The 22,763-nt window shown below is 48.0% G+C and overlaps 2 protein-coding genes across 2 annotated transcripts; both read right to left on the reverse strand.

Annotated features, from left to right (window-relative positions):
* Nucleotides 1–428: 428 nt before the first annotated feature.
* On the reverse strand, nucleotides 429–5,811 carry fsd1l (fibronectin type III and SPRY domain containing 1-like). Its single transcript, XM_068753356.1, has 13 exons — nucleotides 5,797–5,811; nucleotides 5,079–5,174; nucleotides 4,618–4,749; nucleotides 4,432–4,533; nucleotides 4,145–4,167; nucleotides 3,797–3,918; nucleotides 3,424–3,651; nucleotides 3,203–3,301; nucleotides 2,947–3,076; nucleotides 1,987–2,072; nucleotides 1,397–1,651; nucleotides 665–753; nucleotides 429–530 (listed from the first exon to the last, which is right to left on the reverse strand). Exons 1-13 carry the CDS (start codon nucleotides 5,809–5,811, stop codon nucleotides 429–431), a joined length of 1,479 nt encoding a protein of 492 aa, XP_068609457.1.
* Nucleotides 5,812–6,400: 589 nt separating this feature from the next.
* apc (APC regulator of WNT signaling pathway) lies at nucleotides 6,401–22,282 on the reverse strand. Its single transcript, XM_068753355.1, has 17 exons — nucleotides 22,114–22,282; nucleotides 18,553–18,708; nucleotides 17,212–17,302; nucleotides 16,563–16,788; nucleotides 16,270–16,378; nucleotides 15,659–15,772; nucleotides 15,507–15,569; nucleotides 15,152–15,202; nucleotides 14,981–15,067; nucleotides 14,682–14,859; nucleotides 14,394–14,594; nucleotides 13,864–13,959; nucleotides 13,637–13,776; nucleotides 13,485–13,562; nucleotides 12,680–12,796; nucleotides 12,375–12,589; nucleotides 6,401–12,299 (listed from the first exon to the last, which is right to left on the reverse strand). The coding sequence occupies exons 2-17, from the start codon at nucleotides 18,685–18,687 to the stop codon at nucleotides 7,304–7,306; spliced, it is 6,897 nt and encodes a 2,298-aa protein (XP_068609456.1). The 5' UTR covers nucleotides 18,688–18,708; nucleotides 22,114–22,282; the 3' UTR covers nucleotides 6,401–7,303.
* Between the last annotated feature and the right edge of the window lie 481 nt (nucleotides 22,283–22,763).

Here is a 22,763-nt window from a genome sequence, read left to right on the forward strand (position 1 = left end):
TGAATCTTCCAAATAAAAAAGTCATGTGGCTAAAATAACATGAAAGTTAACTATAACCTCCAATATAAAAGCAAGAATGAACAACCTCACATATTAAACACAGCTTTTATATAAATGTAATCTGCTCACAGCCTCCAAAATAATAATTTCCTTTATTTTATATTTTATATTAGATTTATAAATATTTTTTTCCTGTTCTAAAGAATCTGTAAACAAAAATGTCAGCATATATGAGCATGTATTAAAAATGGATGACTTTTAATTTAAACTATAGCTTTTCAAAAGCAGACAGACTAATGAATAAATTATAAACTTAATGACTACCGCCCACAAATAATTTGCATAGTCTTATTATTATACGGAAATAAGACAAATGTAGAAAATTAATAAACTGATGACATTATTTATCAACAGGTAAACAGGTAAATCTACTGCAACAGGTTACTGAGGCTCCGACTGGTGCAGAGGAACTGATCCATAAAGCTCGGCACCTGCAGTCCCGTCATGATGGAGATACCACCACACCAAACCTACAACACAGTGCTGTTACTGTTAGTACTGCAATACCACAATGATGAATACTTCCTTGATTGATGTTCTGTATTGTAGCTCAGAGTAGCCTTTGATGTACAGTAGTATTGCTGCTGTGAAGTATAAGACTCACAGTGAAGGCGGGGACGAGCGGCTGGCTGAACTTTGTTTTGAAGGAGTGAAGAAGGGAAAGCCGATCAACATCGATGAAAGACAGATCACCTTGAACACAACGAGAGTATCAGGTAAACAGGAGTACTGCAGTATTTCCTCCAGTGAATGCGTATCATAAGTAATATGTCACAACATAATCATTAGTAGTAATCGTACTACTACTAATAATCTGTAGTTGAGCAATTGCACTTTACTATTAGCACCTTAGCATTAGCATTTTTTACTGATTCATTGATTCAAATGACCACTTTGTACATCTGATGAAGCCAAGGGATGCTGGTTTCGGTTCTGATTCTGAAGCTGTAAAATGGTGCAGAAATTATTCAGTTGATTGCTGCAAAAAAGAAATTGTGCCGATAAGATAAGATTTTGCACAGTTAAAATTCTCTATACTTACAGAGGAAAAAATATCTAAAGCCATTAAAACAAAAACACATTTCTATGCTAATAACAAAGTGATTTGCACCTTAATAAATGGAGTGCAAGAGCTTCAGACTGCATCCTATTCATTACAATCGGTTCTGTGAGTGTAAAGGTGGTTTTAAATGCTCAAAAAATAAAGTTAATTGATTTCTCAATTTGCATTTGATAATAAAATTATTGAAAGGGTCAAGTCATACAAGACGAAAGCTTTCATTTCAAATACACTTTGTGAACCTAGTTAAGAAACTTTAAATAGTTTCCGTGGTACCGTTGTCGTAGTCGCAGTAGATTCCTATTCGTCGAGGCAGTGGCCAATCAAGCGCCTTCACTCGGTTGTTGTGTTTGGCAGCCAGTGATGTCTGCAGCCATTGGCTTGCATGGAGACACCATGAACCTGCACTCTTCCCTAATTGATCAAATCGGCCCAGGCTTCCCTGGTACGTCACGCCCACACTGAATGATTTCCAATCAAACAGGGGGCGGAGCTCCCAGTAGTGACAGCCATCAAACATCTTCTCGTCCCCTAAGACAAAAAAAAAAAACAATTTGAATGTAAAATAACAGATTTTAGACAATGTAATGAACAATGTAAAATAAACTTTAGATTTATTTTTCAAAATTTACTTCAAAACTAAAGCATTAAAATCATTAAAGAGCGACAAGCTTTAAAATACTGATGTTAAATACTTTTTATTATAATACTTGATGATGATTTCAATTTGGGTTTGGGAAGGAATTAACTTTATTGTCATTACTATAGATACATTTGATTCACATTTCATATGTGCATAGTTATTAGCAATAGCTGCACTACGTGCTACAAGAGTTATTAGAGTAGTAGTACTCATTGTGAAGTACCCAGTACGGTGTATGACTCTCCAGCAAATCGGTCCCGTCCAGCTCGACTTCCCGTCGTCTTATTGGGTGATGGGGTGGCACTCCGGCTGTTAATTAAAAAAGATTAAAACAAAATATGACCTAAAAACGTTTCATGTCATAGAAGATAAAAGAAGAAAAACAAAAATAAGGTGAAGGAGCCAATGAGGTCGAGCCAAAGCGATGATGCAGCAAGAGATGACAAATATAACGAATAAGATATAAAACAGGTGCATATAGCTGTAATAACTTTGCAGCAGAAAAATACACTTCTGGAAAGTTTGAAAATATCATCTAACACTCAAACAAATTAAACATTATTATTAGAACATTATTCAAATGCATTCTTTTAAAATTAAATTGGAAAACAAAACAGAACATACAAACATACGGTCAATAACAACATGATATGGACGTAAATATCTGAAAACTGTAAAAGAAACGCTGATGTGATGTCGGCCGTGACGTCAGCAGAGATGTCAGCAGAGATGTTAGTGGCTACATGAGGCAAGAAATGGTGGATGGAAAGTGATTAGTGGTTTCTAGGCAACCAGTCAGCAAGGACAGTCTACCTGAGAGTGACGAAGAGCACGCAGTACGGAGACTGCAAAGGGACAAAAAAGTCAAACATACAAAAACAATCTGAAATCAGTTATTCGTCGGGTTCACCTCATGAACTGATTCGTCGATCCGTCTCGCTGTCAATCACAAAACACATAACATGAAGCATCCAGTCTCAGTCAATGAGAAAAAAAAATCTGTTGCTAGGAAACATCCCTAGTTCTAGCATAACAATGAAGCTAAGCTAAAGTGTTTTTGCTCCATCAGCATTACACAGCTTTTATCATCCTTTAACCATTCTGCATATATTAACATATAATTAGCTCATCATCATCATCACCAAACCATGTGACCCAATCAGCAGCTCCGTAGCAACCTCACCTGCTTCGATTTTCCCGTCCTCTCAGTCGGGGGTCATGACCTTTGACCCCCTGTGGCTCCCAGGTCACCGTGTCACCTTGAACCTTGAGTTCAGCGTGAGCCGTCGCCGCGTCGAACCCAAAATGATATGCTGCAAGACGATGTCACCAGACCCGTCAGGAATCACAACCTTATACTGGTTTCACTGGGAGCGCCGAATGAACTGGACAACGTAGATGTAGATACAGGGCATCCATTCATTTATTCATGCGCTCACCTCTGGTTTCCAGGGCGACGGCCTCTGAAAACTCGCTGGCGGCAGTTTTGTTTCTGGTTCGGACTCTGGCGACGATGAAAGACGAGTCAAACTTCAGACCTGAAACGTTCAAAGATTATATAATCCCATCAATGCAACGTTGATATTGTTGCACTGGAATGCTAACATTATGTCATTAGGACGGGGGGGGGGGGGGGGGCGTGTCTATGGTGACCTCTCACCTGACAAGGTGATTTGCGGTTCTGCGATGTCGTGAACTTTCTCCCAGCATGCCCTCAGCGAGCCGTCTTGCTTGTTGGACTTTCGGTACTGGAGCTCATAGCGTTCCGTTGGTCCGCTCACGCCGACATCACCGCCGCTGGCCGCCTCGCCGGCCGGTCGCCAGGAAACCGTGATGATGTTGTCACGGACGACACAGTTGGAGATGTCAATCTCCGGAGCTCTGGGAACTACAAAAACAAAAACGGTCCACTTTACTGGTTTGCTTTCACTTACTGGGAACACTGGTGATGGCAACGCCTTGGAGGAGCAGCGTGGCTAAAAGCAGAAGTACCTAAAAAGATGAAAGAGCAGAACAGAAGAGGCGCGTCTCACCTGGCAGGAAGTGGAGTCTTTGAAGTCCCGCCCTCTCGCCGCTAAAGTCGACGCTAAATTGCGTCATGTTCTCCGACACCACGGGTCGCGTCGTCAGTCGGAATGCTGGAGCCATAGTTACCCTGGCAACCGGAGGAGGACGGAGTTAGGGTGTATAAGGGTTGTGGCTTTCATTGCAAGTCATCAACTTAAGAGTTTAAATGAGCTTTGACTGTTTGTTTAAACTCGGATAATGTTTTACAAAGTAACAAAAACGTAAGAAAATCAGAATGTGATGACAACAACAACAACAAAAAGTGCTAAGTTACATAAACACAACATGAACACAAACAAATCAAATGAAAATACCTTTCTTTAATTTGTTTTGCAGCCTGAAAAAGAAAATAGACGTTGAATATTCATGATTTATGACATTTATTTTTTACCTCTGCAATAAAATAATGTGATTTGCAATGGATGGATTCACCAAACACAGACTATCCATCTCGTAGAGTTGATTATATGAAGGTCTGCGCTCCCTCTCATTGTCGCTGCTGATCTTATGTAGCTTGTTTGTGTTTGTTTACATAATAGTTCCAACTACTAATGTAACGATGATTTTTGATGTTTCGTACGAGACGTTTACCGCGTCATACCTTCAGAAATTCTTCTTCGTCGGTGATCGTCAGGGTTCGATTTGCAAACTCGAGCAGCTCGTCGCATGACAGCAGGGAAAAATTCACATCTGACAGTTGCTTCTGGAAAGTAAAAATAAAATAAAGTAAATAACTAATAATAAAACCAGCAGGACAAGAGTTCATGAAGCTATAACACTTATTCACCTGAAGCTCCGCCTCTTTCCTCTTCTTCTCCTCTTTGATGATGCCGTGCAGCTCGGCATCCTTTTCTTCCAGGGTGGAGCGTAGCAGCTGAAGCTCCGCCTCCAGCTCTGACATCACCTTACAAGACTCCTCCTGATTGGACAGTAAAATGAATGGCTGAAACGATTCCTTGAATAATCTGAGTCCCACCAATTACTAAAATTACTTAAACTGTTTTTTCAAAATGGGAAACATTAAGTGGTTTATCTAAGAGACCTGACATATTTTCTCTTTTGCGCGTTACTATCGCCGAACGTGCAATAATTCTTATTTGACGAGTCGAAAAAAAACCCCCAGAAAAATCAATTGAACAATCAATGAATAAAATAAATGCTTAAATGCGGTCCTGCTAAAAAGTTTTATGTAGTTAGTTGTATTTAGTTCGTCCCGCCCCCAGCCTTCTCAGCAAATCAGACGCAGACCTGAACTCCTGTCAGCGTGTTGTTGACCGTCTCCAGGAGGTTCTGAAGCTCCTCATTCTTATTGGATAACGTGCAGATGATCCTGCGCAGAGCTTCCTGTGGAAGACACAAAAAACTTAAATTTAAATTTAGTGTAACAGAAAAAGCATTTTAACATGGACCTGCAAAACACATAAAACTGTACAAAAAGCAAGCAGCAGTAGTATGGATGGTTTTACAGTACTTAGTGTATATTGCAGTAGTTTTACAGTATTTTAAATTTAGATTATAGAACAAAGTTGTAGCTTCTATTTTAGCAGGTTTACAAGTGTCGTGGTTTTGATTGCAGCCTTTTCAATATTTTATAGCTACTATGAGAGAGGCAGCGTTACTATGACAAGAGCTAATCACGGCCGAGAGACAGAGAGAGAGAGAGGTAGAGCGACCAAGAGGTTGAATGGTGCATGGGAAAAACACCTAACAATGCCATTCACACTGACACTGACTCTATCAGTGAGAGAGTCTTAGCTATAAATCATTCATTCAAAGTCATGCCGACTCGACCAGAGAGAGAGAGAGAGGCAGAGAGACTAAGAATATGAGCGAGCAGAGAAGAGAGACTTTAGCTGCTAAACGCTAGCTAATCCTCTCTCTCCTTCCTCCTGCGTGACCTGTCCATCACTGTCGCCCTCAGATAACTGATCAAGTTATCGATTAAAAATGGATCAAAAAGTATTACCTTCTGAGCTTCCATCAGCAGAGAGACAGAGAGAGAGAGAGAGAGAGAGAGAGAGAGCGAACGTGAACGGGCAAGGGAACGAAAGAACTGAAAGGAAATAAAGACACTTCCTTTCTGGAGTTTCAGAATAAGAGTCTAAAGCTAAACAAAACGTCTTAGCTATTCGTCTCAAATTCTGTTGATCTTATTTAAACTGATCAATTACCTGACAATTTTTTTGATGACCTGTAAAAATATTGAAACTCCAAATATTGACTGAGAATAACACATAAGATAAAAAGTTTTGTGCGGATATAAAAGACTGGAAAAGTTGCAAAATGTTGAAACACCAGAGGGAAACATCTTAAAACAGTGGTGCCAAAACCTTTTTTGACGTGTGATCCCACTTTAACATCACAAATCTGGTGACTTCAGACATTCAAAATGGAGACTTTGCTTTCCCAAAAGTTCACCATCCATTGTTCGTATTGTGTTTATGCACCATCGGTCCGACTACGGAGTCCCTGAATGGACAAAAGTTACATTCATATTTTAGCTCATGTCCCCTCAGCATCAACGTTATCGTATTCATCCTATTGGAAAAATGAAAAAAAGCCAGTTTGCAAATAAAATGTTGACTTTAATGTTCATCACGAGTTCATTTAATGTTCATCATTTCACCAGATACTCTTTGCCTTTGTGTTGTTACAACAGATAAACTTACAAACCGTGAACAAACACTTGGCAAAGATCATTTCGTTTTAAATTATGTGCTTCAGAGTTAAAATGTTTTACAGCAATAACTTACGTTTTACAGTGTTATTTGATTCCAAAGGCGACACAGAGCGGAACGTTTTCAAACAGATGATTAGCCGATAATTCGTCCAGAAAAATCAACAATAGACCGAAACTTTTCACAGACAAAGTTTTTACGCATCAGCTGGTGGGCGAACGTCCCGCTCCGGAAAAAAAAGTGAGGTTCTGAAAAACCGGTTTCTACATCAGAGGCAAACCGAAAACAGTCAGAAGAAAATGTTCCCAAACAAACGTTCAATAATTTGCCGAAGACATTAGAGAGCAGATCCAAACCGCGTTACTTTAATGTGTTTTCAGTTTCATTTCCACAAGAAGAAAATAAATTAACAAAAGAGATGGGGGGGGGATCTGCTTTTCAGACCCAACCTCCCGAAAAAACAAACAAAGCTTCAAACCGAGCAGAATCAGCTAGTAGACATTGATATCATAATCATCATCATGTCACCATGGTAACTGTCATTGTTAAAGTAAGGGGCAGGACCATGCGGGGGACATGGGGAGGGAGGGGAGGAGCTAAGCGCTACACATCGTTTTAGTGGTATAAAAACATAAAAAGTTCATTTTTAAAGTTTTCTCTTGTTGAACGAAGACGCTTGACCGACAGCTCAGAGTAGCCAATGAGGGCAGAGGAGGGAGGCGGGACTTAAATACAGACTTCTTGCACTGTTCAGTTCAAACACTTCCCCCCCCCCCAGCCACTTTGTGTCTGTCGTCACACTGACGTCACGATGTACGAGCCACGTTCGCCGCCGCTGCCGCCGCCGACCCCCCCACCAACCCCCCCGCCGACCCCCCCGCCTTCTCCACTTTTGGGCTCCCGTTTTTTGGTGACCGGCGTGGGGATGAGTGAAGGTCGCGTGGGGGTTGTCGATGATGCCGACGTGGTGGCGGCGGTGGCTGGCGTGGTGGCGGTTGGCGTGGCGGTGGCGGGGGCATCGGCGTTGCTCTTTCGGGGGCTTGGCGTGTAGTTGAAGGGGCTGACCCGAGCCGCCACGGCGCCGCTCCGTGGTTGGCTGCGCTGCTGCTGCTGCTGCTGCGGCCTATCAGGCAGCGGAGGTTTGTCATCAAGGCTCTCGCAGCTTCGCCGCAAGTTGAGGTTGGAGGAGGACGAAGAGGAGGTGGTGGGGATTTTGGAGGGGGCGGGGCTGTCTATGATAGGCGGGGCATTGGCGGTGGTGGGAGAGCGAGCCGAACAGGAAGAGGAAGAGCGCGGATTGTTGACGGGGCAGTCCTCCAAACGAACCCACACGTCCTCCGATTTGCTGCTGAAGCCCCGCCCAGCCGACGACTCGCCACCGCCACCTTTCGCCTTTCTCCACGTCCCTTTGGCCTTGGCGCTCTCCTCCTCGCTCCGCCCCTTCTCACTCGACTCTGACGACGCCGACAGCACAGACGACGCGCTTCCTGTCCTCTTCCACGTCCCCACGCGTGGCAGCGACGTCGAGTGTTTGCTGCCCCCTGCTGCTCCGCTGCTGCTGTTTTCCCGCTTCCAGGTGCCGGTGCGGCTGACGCGCGACGACGTCACTTCCTGTGGACGCGACGGGCTCTCGGAGTGGGAGCGGTTGGCCTCGTGCCTCCTCGCCGTTGGCGGCGGCGGTTCGTCAGGGCTGGGCGGCGACTCCGAAGGCGCAGCGGCGGCCGACTCCTCCAGCTTCCTCTTCAGTGTTGGACTCGGCCCTTCTTTGATGAATGTCGACTGACGGACGAGAGCCGGCTTCTCTGGCTCCGCCTTCGGCTTCTTGGCCGCCGAGGAGCCGCTGAACCTCGATGCCGATTCGCTCCTCGGAATGCCGCCTCCCCCCTTGGACGAGCCGCTCTGTTTGGCCGGTCTGGAGGCCGACGACGACGACGACGACGCACTTCCTGGAGAAGCTGTGCGCGGCAGCTGCGAAAACCTTCCCCCTTTCTGATTGGCCGCATTGGCGGCGCGAGAAGGTGTGGCCTCCCGAGAGGACCCGCCTCCTCTATCGATGTTGTCATTACTTCCTGGGACTTTGGCCAAGGCTGCCGACCTGGGTTTGCTCCGCCCCCGAGCTGCCGGCTCCGCCCTCGGCTTGCCCGTAACCAGACTCCTGCTGTACACCTTCTTCCCGCCTCTCACGGCCTTGTCTTCTTCGTCTTCCTCCTCCTCTTCCTTCTTCTTCTTTGCCTCCAACGTGGTGCGCTCTTCTCCCTTCAAGATCCTCGCGCCTCGCTTCACCAGCTCCTCCTCCTCCTTCTCCTCCGCCTCCTGTTCGCCATTGTTATTGGCTACGGGGACGCGGAATGGCGAGCCCACGGACTTCAGCGACAGGACCGAGTCAGAGTCTGACGACGGTTGGCGGGACAGCGACGAGGCGGCGCCGGCGGCGGCGTTCAGGCTGCTGACGATGGAGTTGGCCCCTTCTTGAATCGCCTTCCAGTCAAATGATTCAGAGTCGGGAGAGGCGGGGCTTCTCGGCACCTCCGAAGGCTCCTCTTCGGCCAGAATGCCGTCGTCGTCGTCGTCCTTGGCAACGGCGGCGGGGACTCTCTTCTTCTTCTTGGGCATCGCCGAGCTGATGCACTCCTGCAGAAGGTCGTCTTCCGAGTCGATGCTCAGCGAGCTGAGCGACGAGTTCCTGGAGAAGCAGACGGGCGTGTCCTCCACGTGGAACGCTTTGGGAGCGTAGCCAGTGGCGGCTGGGGGGCGGAGCTTCGACTCTGCTCGCGGCGGAGGCGGGGGAGACTTTGCCGCTTCATCTCGCGGCTCGGACGGCGGCGGCGGCGGGGCGAACTCCTTGTTGTTGTTCTCTTGGTCGATGTCGCTCAGAGAGCTCAAGGACGAGTTCCGGGAGAAGCAGACGGGCGTGTCCTCGATGGCGAACTTCTGCCTCTCGTCCGCCGTCGCCGCCGGGTTGGCGGCGGGTTTGGTTTGAGGGAAAACCGCCGCCGTCTGCTGCTTTCTCCTCCTCCCGTCTTCTCTTCTCTTCTTTTCCTCGTCGTCCTTCTCGCCGGCGTCGTCTTCGTCGAAGTCGAGTGAGCTCAGGGAGTCGTTGCGCGAGAAGCAGCACGGCGTTCCCTCGATGGGCGTGTAGTGGTGCGGCGAATCGAACGCAAACTTTGATTTGGCGTTGTACGACGCCCGCTGGGGCATCGGCTTGACGGGCGACGTCGGCTTCTTCTTCTGCTGCTGCTGCTGTTGCTGAGGCCCAAAGGGAGGCGACGCAGCGGGAGGAAGAGGCGGAGGAAGGGGCGGGGCTTGAACGTGCTCCGTGTTCGCTAGAGCTCGGACTGGTTTTCGGGGTTTGGCTTTGGGCATGGCGGCACTAATACACTCGGCGAGGATGTCGTCGCCGTTCTCGCCCTCGTGGCGCCTGCCCCGCCCCCTCTGAGCAGAGTTGGACAGACCTGCGGGTACGACTCCCGCCGCCGCCTCCTCATTGGGCGGAGAGTCAATGGTGAGGTCACTGAGCGAGGTGGCGGTGGAGAAGTTCAGCGGCGTTCCCTCCACGCAGTAAACTCTCGGCGTATCCTCAGACGGCGGAGGCGCGTCTTTCCTCGGCTGCGGCTGGGCACGGCTCTGAGGGGGGAGGAGCTTGTACACCGGAAGCTGGCTGGGCTTCCGCGGCGCCGCCTGCTGCGGCGGTTTCTTTGGTTTCCGTGACGACTTGGGCATGGCCATGTTGATGCAGGCTTCCAGGATCTCAATGTCGTCGTCGTCGTCCGATTCATCGAGGATCGGCTTCGGCGGCGCCTCCCCCCTCCCCTCGTTCTGCCCATCCCCCTCCTCCTCCTCCTCCTCCTCTTCGCTCTTCCTCATCTCGGCCGCGATGTACGGCTCATCCAGACTGAGGGCGCTGAGGCTGGAGGCCCGGGAGAAACCGTGCGGCGTGCTCTCGGTGGCGAAGTGCAGCAGGACGTCGGCGCCGCTTTCGTCTTCGCGCTTCTTCTTGGCTCCTTCCCGCTCCTTGGCGTCCTGCTGCGACGGCGGCGGCGGCGGCAGCAGCTGTGGCGTCTTGGCGCGGCTCGGCGGCATGGTCTGCCCCGGGCTGTCGGGCAGGTCGCTGGGGCTGACCACGCCGCTCGGCACGCCGCTGCAGGGCTCGCTGGAGCGCACGGAGCTGGCGATGGACGAGGTGGAGAAGCTGTCGAGGGAACTGACCGACGTGCAGCGGCTGAACATCAGCGGCGTCTCCTGAGCGTCCGGCTGCTCCGGAGGGCTCTTCGGCGTCCTGGCGCCAGAGGAAGTCGCCACGTGGTGGTGGTGATGGTGGTGGGCGTGGCCGTGGTGGTGGTGATGGCCTCGCCGTCCCCGTGCGGAGGGAGCCGCGGCGGCGGCGGCGGCCGTCTGGCTCTCCGCCTCCTTCTGCTGGATCTGCTGTTGCTCGTCTTTCTCGCCAACAGGAAGTGTCGGGTAGCTGTTCCCGCCGCCGCCGCCGCGGACGACCCTCCCGCCTCTCCTCGTCCTCTCGACGCCGTCGTCCTCTTCCTCTGAAGACAGCGAGGACAGCGAGCTGCCTCTGGAGAAGCAGATGGGCGTGTCCTCCACGCAGTACGTCTGTGTCGATTCCTGATGCGCCTTTGGCACCGCCCTGTTAGCTGTGGGCGGCGGGGGGCGGAGCTTGCTGCTGGAGGATGGGGGAGGCGGGGCAGATGGGGCAGCAGCCTCCTCTGGCTTGAACAGAGGTTTGCGGGCGGAGTCGGCTCCGTACTTCAGGCTGTAGTCGATTGGCTGCTCGCTCGCCGTGTCGCCGCCGTAGTTTGACGCTGCGGAGGCAACGCCGTAACGCGGCGGCGCCGCGGACGCCGTGCGGCTGCCGGCCGTTCCCGAGTCGCTGCCGTCGTTCCTCCTCCTCGGCCTCGTCTCCTGGTCACTGTCGTCGTCGCTCTCTATGCTGCCGCGGTGACTCGGACTCTGTCTCCCAGAATTCAACTGTTCGTCAGAGTATTTCAGGCTGTAGTTGATGGGCGTGTCCAACTCGGCGCCGTCGTCGTCTGCCATGTGATTGGCGCTGCGGATCTTGTGCGCCAAATCGGCGGGGTACTTCCTGTAGATGCAGCACTTGTTGGCGCCGCTCTCGTCCGACGAATAGAAGGGCTCCGCCGACGGCTTGGTCTTGCCGCGGTTGCCGTAGCCGTCGGCGCTCGTCACGCTGTTCAGGCTGTCACTGGACGCCCGGACGCTGGGCGGGAACACTGGCCGCGCGTAAGCCGCCTCCTCGGCCGCCCGTTTGGACCCGTCCCCGCTCTTTGGGCTGGAAAGCACCGGCGTGTTGGCGTACGAGCGTGCCGCGCTCCCTCCTCCTCCTCCTCCTCCTCCTCCGGCGCCGTTACAGCCCCGCCCCTTCCTGTGCGCAGCCTTCGGGCTCAGGTTGTCAATGTTGTCGAATGTCTCCGACAGCTGCTGGGCGTCCAGCTCTTCGAACAACGCCTTCTGCTTGCGGGCGTGCAGCGACGGGGCGCCGGCGCCCGGCGACACCACGCTGGCGTCCTTGTAGCGCGCCGGCCGGTTGGCCATCAGGTTCCGCAGGGCGGCGGCGCTCCCCATGGCGATCATTTTGTGGCGGGAGTGAATGAGGTTGCGCAGCATGCCGACGGCGCCGAGCTCCCACAGCGCGTCCTGGTCTTTGGCGTCTCTGGCGGACAGATTCCAGAGCGTCCCGCAGGCGTTGGACACGATGGTCAAGCTGTGAGACTTCAGGTGCTGCAGCAGCGTCGGAAGGCAGCCATGTTCTCGCAGGATCTGCCTGCAAGAGAACGCCGTCAGTCCCGGTGGATTCTCGCCGGCGCGGCGCCGAACGGTCCGTGCGAGGGGGTCCGACCTGTGCGCCTCGTTGGTGGCGATGAGGCTGGAGACGTTGCGGAGGATTCCCCCGCCGCTCTCGATGATGGCGAGCGTGTTGGTGTGGCTGCGGTGAGTCAGCGTTCCCACCAGGAATGCCAGAGCGCCGTCCACCGCGCAGATGTCCGCCTTGTTTTCCGTGCAGTGAGCCGACAGGTTCCAGAGGGCGCTCAGCACGGACTTCAGGGTCGACTCCTGGAGGTCGAGGAGACGAGGGGTGAGGAGGAGCGATGGAGGAGCGACGGGGAGACGGGGAGACGAGGAGGTTTTGTTTTTTTTACTGACCTTCTGGACCTCCAGCGCGCAGCCGGTCAGCGCCCGCACGCTACCGACCTCACGCAGCGTCTTCTTGCTGTTGGCGTCAGCGCGCCACGACAAGTTCCTCAACACGCTCGCTATCACCTGAAATCACAGACGAAATATTGAGAAACGTCTTCGGGAATGTGACATTTTCATTTTTCTCCACCTACGTTGTACATACTATGTGTCTTTTATATTTATTGTTATTTTGCATCAATTGAGTAATTTAATATTGGTTTTATTTTTATTTTATTTGAATTGTTAAATGTCGATGATTTATGTACTAAGGACTTTCAAAGGAAACAAGACCGGAAGGGCTTTTTTGGAATGCTCCTCTTAGACAGGATGTTTGACTGTACTTGTACTGTAATACATACTACTGTTTGACTACTTGTACTGTAATACATACTACTGTTTGACTACTTGTACTGTAATACATGCTATTGTTTGACTGTACTTGTACTGTAATACATGCTACTGTTTGACTGTACTTGTACTGTAATACATGCTACTGTTTGACTGTACTTGTACTGCTCTAACATTCTATCTAATAAATATATTCATCATCATCATGAAGAGATATTTAACAACTAAATAAAACAAACAGTGTTGGACTTGTGATTGATTGCGTGATCAGGTTTAGGGTTAATAATTAATAATCGGCTAATGAGGCCTGGAACTACTACTGTACTCTCGGCTTGTCCCGTGAGGGACTTCACCCTGTCCTTTGTCCCCCCTCACGCCGTCCATGCGTCCTCCAATCAGGCCTGGATCTTCCGAACGCATTTACCTGCTGCAGGTCTTCGCTGTCAGACTTCAGCTGGGCGACCATCGCTCTCATGCAGCCCTTCATCGAGCACAGTGTGGCCTGAAAAGATCAACGACATGAAGCCATGATCTGATTGATTAATGACAGAGATGTGCTTCATGTTTCTCCCTCACTTTATTGGCTACGTCTCCAAAGGTGAGGTTGGTGAGGCCCATGCCGGCGTAGCGCCGCAGCGTAACGCTGTAATGGTCGCTGCTCAGACCGAACATCTCGCAGTCCACCTGCAGCAGCTCCGCCACTGCCTGCAGACCACCTGCAGGGGCGAAGAAGGAAACGCCGACAGACGCTCAATATCCAGTCCAGCAGTCAGGAAGGAAAACGGGACGCCAGTCAGACGCACCCAGTTCATTCATGGCGTGTCGATGTTCTTCATCAAAGGAGAGCTTCATGAGAACGCAGACGGCGGGACAGATCTGGTGTTCCACTGGAGATGGCACTGAACATGTAGGAGAAGCACAATCATGGAACGTGTAGCAGAAATAATAGGCGAGCAGGCTCGGAGAGAAAACAAACGCTCGTAACGGTTAGATAATCAGGATACAGACAAAATAACGATTCCATCGACGTCACAGAAAAAAAGAGAATCGGATTACAGATTTATTTACTGAATGCGGCGATTATTAGATTATAATATTTAGATAGCTGTGAATTACTTCACTGTTTAGCTGTAAAGCTGGAATACTGTTGCTTATACTGCGTCAAAATATCAGGGTGTTGAATCGCTTCCACCCTGAATCGTCATCTATCCTCAACAATTTAAAAAAATGAATGAAGTAAAATGAATCTCACAATCATGCGATGGTTTTAAAAAGTAAAAACTATAAATCAAGTTGGGCGACTCCCGATGAGACTATTTGCACGAGCACTCACTGGGGTTGTCCTCCTGGTCGACGCCCCTCTCGTGGTTTTCCTGCCAGCTCCAACATGCCTCGCAATAATGGCGGACCTGCTCCAGCAGGTGGAGGACTCGAATCTCACGTCGGCCTCTCTTGTCGTCCGGTTGACTGTGGACGATGTTGTGTAGAGCCGCCGACGCCCGAGCGCGGGCCTCTTTGCTACCGCGGGAATTACCTGGAACATTAGCACACAGGTTGGGTGAAACGGTCACCGTGGCAAAGGGAAATATAAATAAAACATTCAATGAGTGCTAACGGTTACCTAGCAAGAGGGAGTCCTTGTCGTTGCCGTGGAGCAGCTGGATGAGCAGCGGCAGACACCCGGATTGACGCATGGCAATGCACGAGTCCTGAGAACTGGACATGGCAAGCAGTGTCCGGGACATGTCGTCTTTATCGTGAGTCCCCAACATGGACAAAAGGCTGTACACCATCTCCACCTGCAGGGGGCGATAGAGAAGCAGACAGTGTACACAGTCCCCTTTTTTCGAGGGGCAGACTTTTCTCACACTTTAGTTTGGACAGTGTTTTTGTTGTTGTTGTTTTTTTTAAATGACCGACCTTGGTTCCCAGGTGGCTGGTGATTCGCCGAGGAACAGAGTAGGCGGTCTCACTGGCCGGCTCATGGTCTAATCTGCTGCTGGAGCTCTGAAGGGGTGAGGAAGAAGAAGAAAAAGATGAAGGCGGGATTTTAAAAAGATAGACACGGTACAATGAAAGACGGGCTCTCACCTGAGCTCCAGCGAGTTCACTACCGTCACTCGGCCCCTGAGCTTCCTCCACCTGAAGGCAGAGATCAAAGGTTAATCCAGCGTAAATGAAGAAATACAGTAAGACAAATTTGGAACTTCACTGGGCTAAATTAACATTTTGAAATTTGGACCGTTTAAAAAAATAAAACATCCCATTTCAGCTTCTGGATGGTTTCAGATTTTATTGCATTGCAGGAACGTTGCCTGAGCTCCTTGGATGGAGGCTGAACTATGGCTGCAGGTATAACCTGCTGTGACCAGACAGCGGGGCATGAACAGACTCTACTGTGATCACATTAACGCTCCAGTAAGATGAGTCGAGGTGGGTGGGCTACCTGCAGATGAGCTCCCAGCCGTAGGATGTCCTTCTCTATCTGCTGAATACGTGACACGCGAGCCTGAACGCAAACACAGACACACGGCATTACAAAAGCTGTTTGACGTGAAACTTTATTACCGCAGCAGAAGTATTCAAGCGAGTTCTGACCTGCGCTCTCCTCTCCATTTCCTGACAGGAACCCAGCTGTTCCTCCATCGCTGAACGGATCTGGCGGGCCTCGAACTCTAGCTGGCGACGACTCATGTCCGTCTGCAGAGAGAACTATAAAAAAAAAAAACTGCTTGTTAACGAAAGCTAATGGATGTGTGTGTACGATCGCGTCGGAAGCAGAGAAATACAACCCCTGCTTCCAAGAACGTTGTACAGACGCAACAAGAGATTGGAAAAGTTGGCAAATGCAAAAGAGAGCAGCCGGTGGAACAGGATAGTAACACGATTGGGTATAAATAGAGTATCCAGAGTCTGTATTCATGAAGGTATGAGTGTGCATTAGTAGTGTAAGTAGGAAGCTGCCCTGATTGGTCACCCATTGAAAATGTTTGTCGTATTATCAGAAAATATGACAAAAAAAGAGACCCCAAACATTTGAGCAGCTGAAATCCTTATCAGGCAAAACATTCAACGTTCAAAATGACAGTAATTGTTCTCCTCGGTTCCCAAAGGTTCCCAGTGCTGCTGAGGTGATCCAACACAGCCGTAAACAGGACCGCCCCCCAATAATATCCAAAAAACAATTTATTTATTTTTGTGTCATTTACATTTTCTGTGAGCGGTAGACTGTCGATCCTCTTTGTGAGATTCTGCAGCTGAGCGTAGTAGCAGTCCTTCTCCTTTTCCTCCTTCTCCAGCTCAGCCAACAGGAGAGACCTGTCAGGCAGCAGCAACCAATCACAGAGTAGAATACAGAATGATATGATACAACCAAAGCAAGGAGGAACATTTCAAATTCTTACAAAACTGGCCGAAACGTTTACTCTGATTGGTCCAACCTGTCGTTACTGTGACAAGCATCAGTTGAATGAGTACGAGTAGCGTCAGTACTCGGCTGTACCTTTCCTTCTCCAGCTCCTCCAAACAGCGGTCATGGCTGTCTCTGCCCACTGACAGAAGCCCCCTCCTGGTAAAAACAGCGGTCAGCGGGGGGGCCGGAGCTCCGGAGCCTCCAGCGGCTCCTACAGGAGCTCCAGAGCCAGAGGAGGAGGCTGAGCTGGAAGAGGACGAGGTGGACAGAGGAGGCCTTGCCCTCGTCTTAAAGCCTGCAGAGTCCAGACCCATTTCTGGAGGAGAAAACGTCTCAGATTAGACGGAAAGAATGTGCCCATGGCAAGCTGGGATCGGACCCAGCGACTCTGTGACCCGCAAAGCGGAAAAAGCAGGAGAAAATGGATGGATGGATGAAAAAATATGGATAAAAACGGGACGTTTCTGATTACTTAACACTGTTAAATTTGTTGTGGATGCTCAGACAACCCTGACTGGACCATTTCACAGGTAGCACATTATAGGATCAGGATAAAGTAAAACAAAAAGGGGCACCACATAGGCCATAATATCACAATCTACAGAATATAATATCACAGTTTGTAGACCATAATATTAACATCTAGACTAGAAAAAAAAACAAAGACCAAAGGCTGGATGGCATCACATTTATGTTCAAAATGATTTTTGTCTGTTGCTATATTCATGTCATTGTTTACCCTTCAGTTTCTCTATTAACTCCAGCTGAGAGCCACACGTCGTCTCTCCAGATTCCTCTTCTATGGTGCCCTGCAGCTGCTTCAGCACTTCCTGGAGAACAGGAAGAAAACGAGTTACATTAAAAACACACACCTACTTCAGACAACTTTATTTAATTTGTATTTAAGGGGATTTTTCAGTTTTTAGAATCTACCCTCAAAGATCACGCGTCACCAAGGGAAAGAGATTCCCCTCTATTGCCCTCAAGTGGCCTTAAACAGAATAACAAGGGGAGCAGTGACGGGCAAAGCATTTTAGTCCACCACAGGGAGGCAGCACAAACACCCTCACAGGCCCTTGAGGAAATACACAGAACTAACAGACAGCAGAACAAACAATCATCATGACATCATCAATAATAATCACAATGCCATCCATTATATGCGTCTCTGGCCGTCCACTCACCACGATGGAACGACAGCGTTCACACAGCGACATGGTGGAAGCTAACGCTCACATTGTGCGAGTGTTTCTCTGCTCATCAACGTATAACAGGAAACCGGGATCAGGAATCGGGAAATGGGAAGTGAGTGTGTATTTGGAGAGGAAAGGCGGAGACAGTAAAGAGTCAAACGACCAATCACAGAGAAAGAGGATAACGCAACAGAATCAGAAGATCGGAAACTATTGTACCTAAAGAAGAAGAAAAGGAATACAATGTGGACAGGGAGGGAAAAACGACTTAATATTCAAAACCAACTAAAATGAAAAATATAAAGAAAAAAATTGATGAGAAATAAAAGACAACTCAGAAATCGCAAAAACACAAAACAACAACAAAAACAGACACACGCCTGAATGACAAAAAAAAGAAACAAAAACAATATGGAAGAATTAGCAAACCCACAAGAACATAATCGAGATAAACACAAAGGAGGAAGAGTGAGGACAAAGTGATGACAGACAGCTCAGGCTGACCGGCTTCCTGAGGCCTGCATTTCCAAGATCCTCGAACAAACAAACATCTCACTCTGAGCCACAACCAGAATCAAAGCTCAGAGCAGCATGTGATTGGTGGAAAATACCACAGGTCTATTTCTGGGCCGCTCGGACAGTGAGTTGAAATGACAGAGAGAAAAGAAGAAAGGGAGGCGAGAGAGAGAGAGAGAGAGAGAGAGAGAGCAGAGAGGGGGAACGATGAAGAGAAAGGCAGAGATGCTGAGTCGTCATGACGGTGCCGATAGAGAGACGCTAAGTATTTATGACAGAGAAAGCGAGCAGAGATGGTGAGAGAGAGACTTTACAGAACAGAGAGGGAGTACTACTGGTACGAGGAGATGCTGTTGTACTGCAGTACTGACCTTCATGCTGGAGGCCTCGGTCTCCAGCTTGGTCAGGTGGTTGGAGTTGTCCTGCAGCTCCTGTCTCAGGTTGGAGTTCTCCATCTTCAGCACCTCTACCTGCCTCAGCAGCTGGTCGTAGGACGCCGCCGCCATTCCGGAAGGCCCGCCAGCGACCTGCAGAAAAACACAAAGCGATCATTGCAGTAACGCAGTACTACAGTAGTATTCCAGTCCGTACAGACCAACGCGGTGGACGCTTTATTTTAATTTCATTATACGTTCAATGGGACTATCATGACCAGGGGAGAGCCCCGCCCATCTTTCCTCCGGGCCTCCGGGGCCAAGAAGAGCAACTCATTTTCATCATTTCCAGCTCGACACTGGTGGTTAACAGCCAGTAAAAGATTACCTTTATTTGCTCATTAACCCAAATTTCTAAATCAGTCAATCCCACAGAGCATCATAACGGGGAGGAGAAGAGGTTCAAGTGACTTTAGTGACCGTAACAGAGGAATGCAGAGCGGCAGAAGACGGCACCAGCCACCGCCTCGGTGTTCAGTGATGTAATTCTACTTTAACAACACTGCAGTACTATTTATCTGTAATACTACTGCTTTTTACTGAGATAATACTAGTATTATAGGATAAAAGCACTCTTACTTCATTGAGATATTACTACTACTTTACTGTGATTCTTTTCCACCAACCTCACTGGGATGACCTTACGAGAATATGTGCCATTTTCACAGTAGTACCACGCGACGCCATCGACGCTCACATCATCTATTATTGATCAATCACACTGTGATTGACGATCGTCAGCGTAGCGATCAGCCTGAAGCTGGAAACACCCTTCTTCCTCTTCATTTTTACTTCCTCCCTGTCTTCACACTCCACCTGCCATGAACGGCCATTTTATCTCCCTCCTCTCTCCTCCCTCCATCCATCATCCCCACATCCCCTGTTTTACTGACCGTCCTTGCTCCACCCTACCCTAGTCTCTCCATCTTCCATCTCTATTTCCATCTCCATTTCTCTTTCTACCTAAAGACATTCCATCCAGGATAAGACGACACCAGAGACCAACAGACGATGAAAGAAGCAAAAAAACGCATCCTCCCGCCTCCCTTATATTTGCGTTCCCTCCTTCGCCCCCTCTTTGTAATGTGGCTCTAAATAAAAGCAAACCAGACAAAGGCAGGAAGGACAGATTGTGGATAAAGAAAGAGAAAATGGCAGCTCACCCCATCACTGCAGCCTCCATCAGCCTCCCTCTCTGACAGACGGCAGTCAGCCGGGTGACCAAGCAGCCAATCAGAATCAAGTGGCAGAGAGAGAGAGAGAGGGGGGATGGAAGAAGTGCATGTGTGTGTGTGCGCGTGCGCGTGCGGTGGTGGTGGTGGGGTTTCTCCCAGCATTCTTTGCAGTCGCTGCAGGCAGGCAGACTGACCGGTTTAGCACAACGTGTGTTTACTTCTAATTGTGGGACGCCTGAATCACAGCGCGTCCTTAAAAAAAGAGCCTTTTCACTATTAGTAGTTCCATTGAGCCAACGTTGGCTGCAATTCACCTCCAGAGCACGCCGCAGTTAGTTCTTTGTGAATTAAGCCAACAGCTGAAATTATTATTCACACTCACTTCCAGACAAAGTGGCATTTTATTTTACTGTAGTTTGTGCAAATCCAAATCTATTATGTCAGGAGGGCATCGAAGACACACTAATATCATTTAGTTTATAATAATTAAGGCAATTTTGCCCACAATCTGCTACCATTCTGCTAAATATTTTAATTTTAATTGGTCAAGTTAAGGATTTTGGCATTAAATAGCTGTAAAATATAATATTGTTTTTTATTAATGCGCAACTCAAATGCAATGAAAATTGGTGTTGATTTTAAATTTGTTTCCATATTATTGTTCTATTAAATATATAAACTTAGCTTTGCTCCTTTCTGTCTCCAGCCATTTCATTTGCACCCACGATTGAAATATTGTGCTTGTCCCAAACATTCAGATTACTTTGTTTTCAAATATTTTATTGAGTCAGGGGTTACAAATGGTAACATACATAAGAGAAATTAATTAGTTCAATCAATCAATCGGTCTGTCTGTCCGTCTGTCTGCCGTGCATTGATGACATTAGTCTGTCTGCCTATCAGTAGTGTGCAATGTTTCAGCCGTTCTGTGCACTTGTAACTGGTTCCCTATTCAGGAGGAAAAACAATGCATGCAAGTGCTACATTATATATTAGTAGCGTAAAAACAAATAAAGTATAAAATAATTGTAAATATATACATACAGCCAACTTAAACACTAACACAATAAACACAATAACTGACACAATAAATGTTCCCCACAAAGACAAAGCATAAAGTTTCATCACTGTATGTGTGTGTGTGTGTGTGTGTGTGTGAGACTAACCCAACAACAACACAAACAAGGGTCAACAAAATTAAAGATTAAAAAAATGCAGCATTCCTTGCTCGCCTTCGTCTTGAATTAAATGCTACAACTAACATATTCCTAGTATCTCATTGGAGTGTCCGCTCCACTGGATGCATAGTGTGGACGCTTTCAGTTCAGGAGTTACTGTATTGATGACGTGCTATTGCTGTGCTATGCTGAATACACCCCACTCTGTTGTACTTTCTTTTCAGCGATCCCACCTTTTCTCTCATTTTGTCCCCTCACATTTTCCTTCTTTCTCATGCATTTTTCTGTCCATGCCTCGCATTCCTTTTCCAGCAGCAGTGGACGTAAAAATGCTGCACAGAAATAACCCCCAGCGTGAAACACAGCGTCACCCTGTCCATTTGCCCTGAAATAAACAAAGCATAACTCCCCTAACTTGATATGTAAATGGGCTTTTAGATATTGAGTTAATCAAAGGAATCATTTTAGGCCCACTTCCGTTGCATTTTCACCACTAATTACTAAAACGATGGTTTTCTGAAGTAAAACGATTACAGTATTATAATACCAAACACTGTCAACACTGAATATTATGTGTTGACAGTATTATTAGAACTGTGGGAAAACCTGTACAGTACTTGCATAAGATTGTTGAAGTACTGCAAAGTAATAGCAGTATTTTACAATACAATACTTGTATATTCATAGTAGAACTGTACCGTATGAGTTGAGTATCAATAGTATTGAATACTGTACAGCAATTGTATAGTCGCAATAGTATTAATGTACTGTGACGCAAAACAGTAAAAGTTATATTGCGACAAATATGTAAACAAGCTGTTGACAGTAATAGAACATTCTTTGTATAATAGTACTGTAGTACTAGTACGCAGCAGCAGTATTTTTGTGACAATAGCTCCTGATCTGTTGACTAGCTAGCAGTCCATCCGACCCGCTACTTTTCCACCAGTTCTCCTACAAGCATCCACACATGCCGGTTCTGGTGCTAAAACAACCGCCCTTTCCTCCCCTACAGGCCCGGCGGGACCGGCGGGACCGGCGGGACCGGCGGGTCGCCGCTTGTCGGTCCCACGACACCATTCCGGCACCGACACCCAACCAAAACAAAGTGTTAGCAAGACGCTAAACTAGCAACTCGTTCTCACCGTCCCAGAGTGGAGGAAACGACCCAAGTCCTCTTTAGCCTGCTCGGGGGGACATCTCCGGGGACACACAGGGCGGCCCGGGGGCTCTTAGAAATGGCAGCAGCCGCTCATGTCGCTGGTCGGTGTCGGAAAAACGAGTGTAACAAAGTCCAAGACAAGTTTGAGCTGCTGTTTCACCTGCTAGCTCTTAGCTGGCCCTTATTGTTGAGGGCGACCTGCTGCTATCCGCCATCTTGAACGTGTGGGTAGTACCACCCAGCTCTTTTACTGAAGTAAAAGTACCACAGTGTCCACTCGGGATCAATACTAATGTAAGTATCTAACAGTATATTTTAGTTGATCTATTTCCAGAAAAAAAAAAAAAAAAACTAAAACTTAAAAGCCCAAAGGTGAAAGAAATGAAATGTCATCCAAAATATAATGTTTATTCTAAGAAATAAAATGCGCATTCCACTAGACAAAAATTTAATTGACTGATAAAAAAGCATTACTATATTCATATAATAATGCACCATTAAATAGTCTTATTAAAAACGTTTGAACTAATCTTACTGTTGTTTCAAAACGTCGCATTCTATGTAAATTTACAGAATAAACTGCATATTAAGCATTATTTTAAATCATCACTGGATTTATTATTGTCGCACGAC

The sequence above is a fragment of the Brachionichthys hirsutus genome, chromosome 19, assembly GCF_040956055.1.
Source record: "Brachionichthys hirsutus isolate HB-005 chromosome 19, CSIRO-AGI_Bhir_v1, whole genome shotgun sequence".
Classification (NCBI taxonomy): Eukaryota; Metazoa; Chordata; class Actinopteri; order Lophiiformes; family Brachionichthyidae; genus Brachionichthys; species Brachionichthys hirsutus.

Excerpts from the sequence above, each read along its gene's own strand:
- apc (XM_068753355.1), bottom strand. The coding sequence starts at position 18,687 with ATGGCGGCGGCGTCCTACGACCAGCTGCTGAGGCAGGTAGAGGTGCTG. Across the intron at positions 16,379-16,562 it reads GAGGAGCTGGAGAAGGAAAG|GTCTCTCCTGTTGGCTGAGC; the intron begins GTACAGCCGAGT and ends GCTGCCTGACAG. Across the intron at positions 14,595-14,681 it reads CAAGGACTCCCTCTTGCTAG|GTAATTCCCGCGGTAGCAAA; the intron begins GTAACCGTTAGC and ends CTAATGTTCCAG.
- fsd1l (XM_068753356.1), bottom strand. Across the intron at positions 4,750-5,078 it reads ACACGCTGACAGGAGTTCAG|GAGGAGTCTTGTAAGGTGAT; the intron begins GTCTGCGTCTGA and ends CTGTCCAATCAG. Across the intron at positions 1,652-1,986 it reads AGAGTCATACACCGTACTGG|GGGACGAGAAGATGTTTGAT; the intron begins GTACTTCACAAT and ends TTTTTGTCTTAG.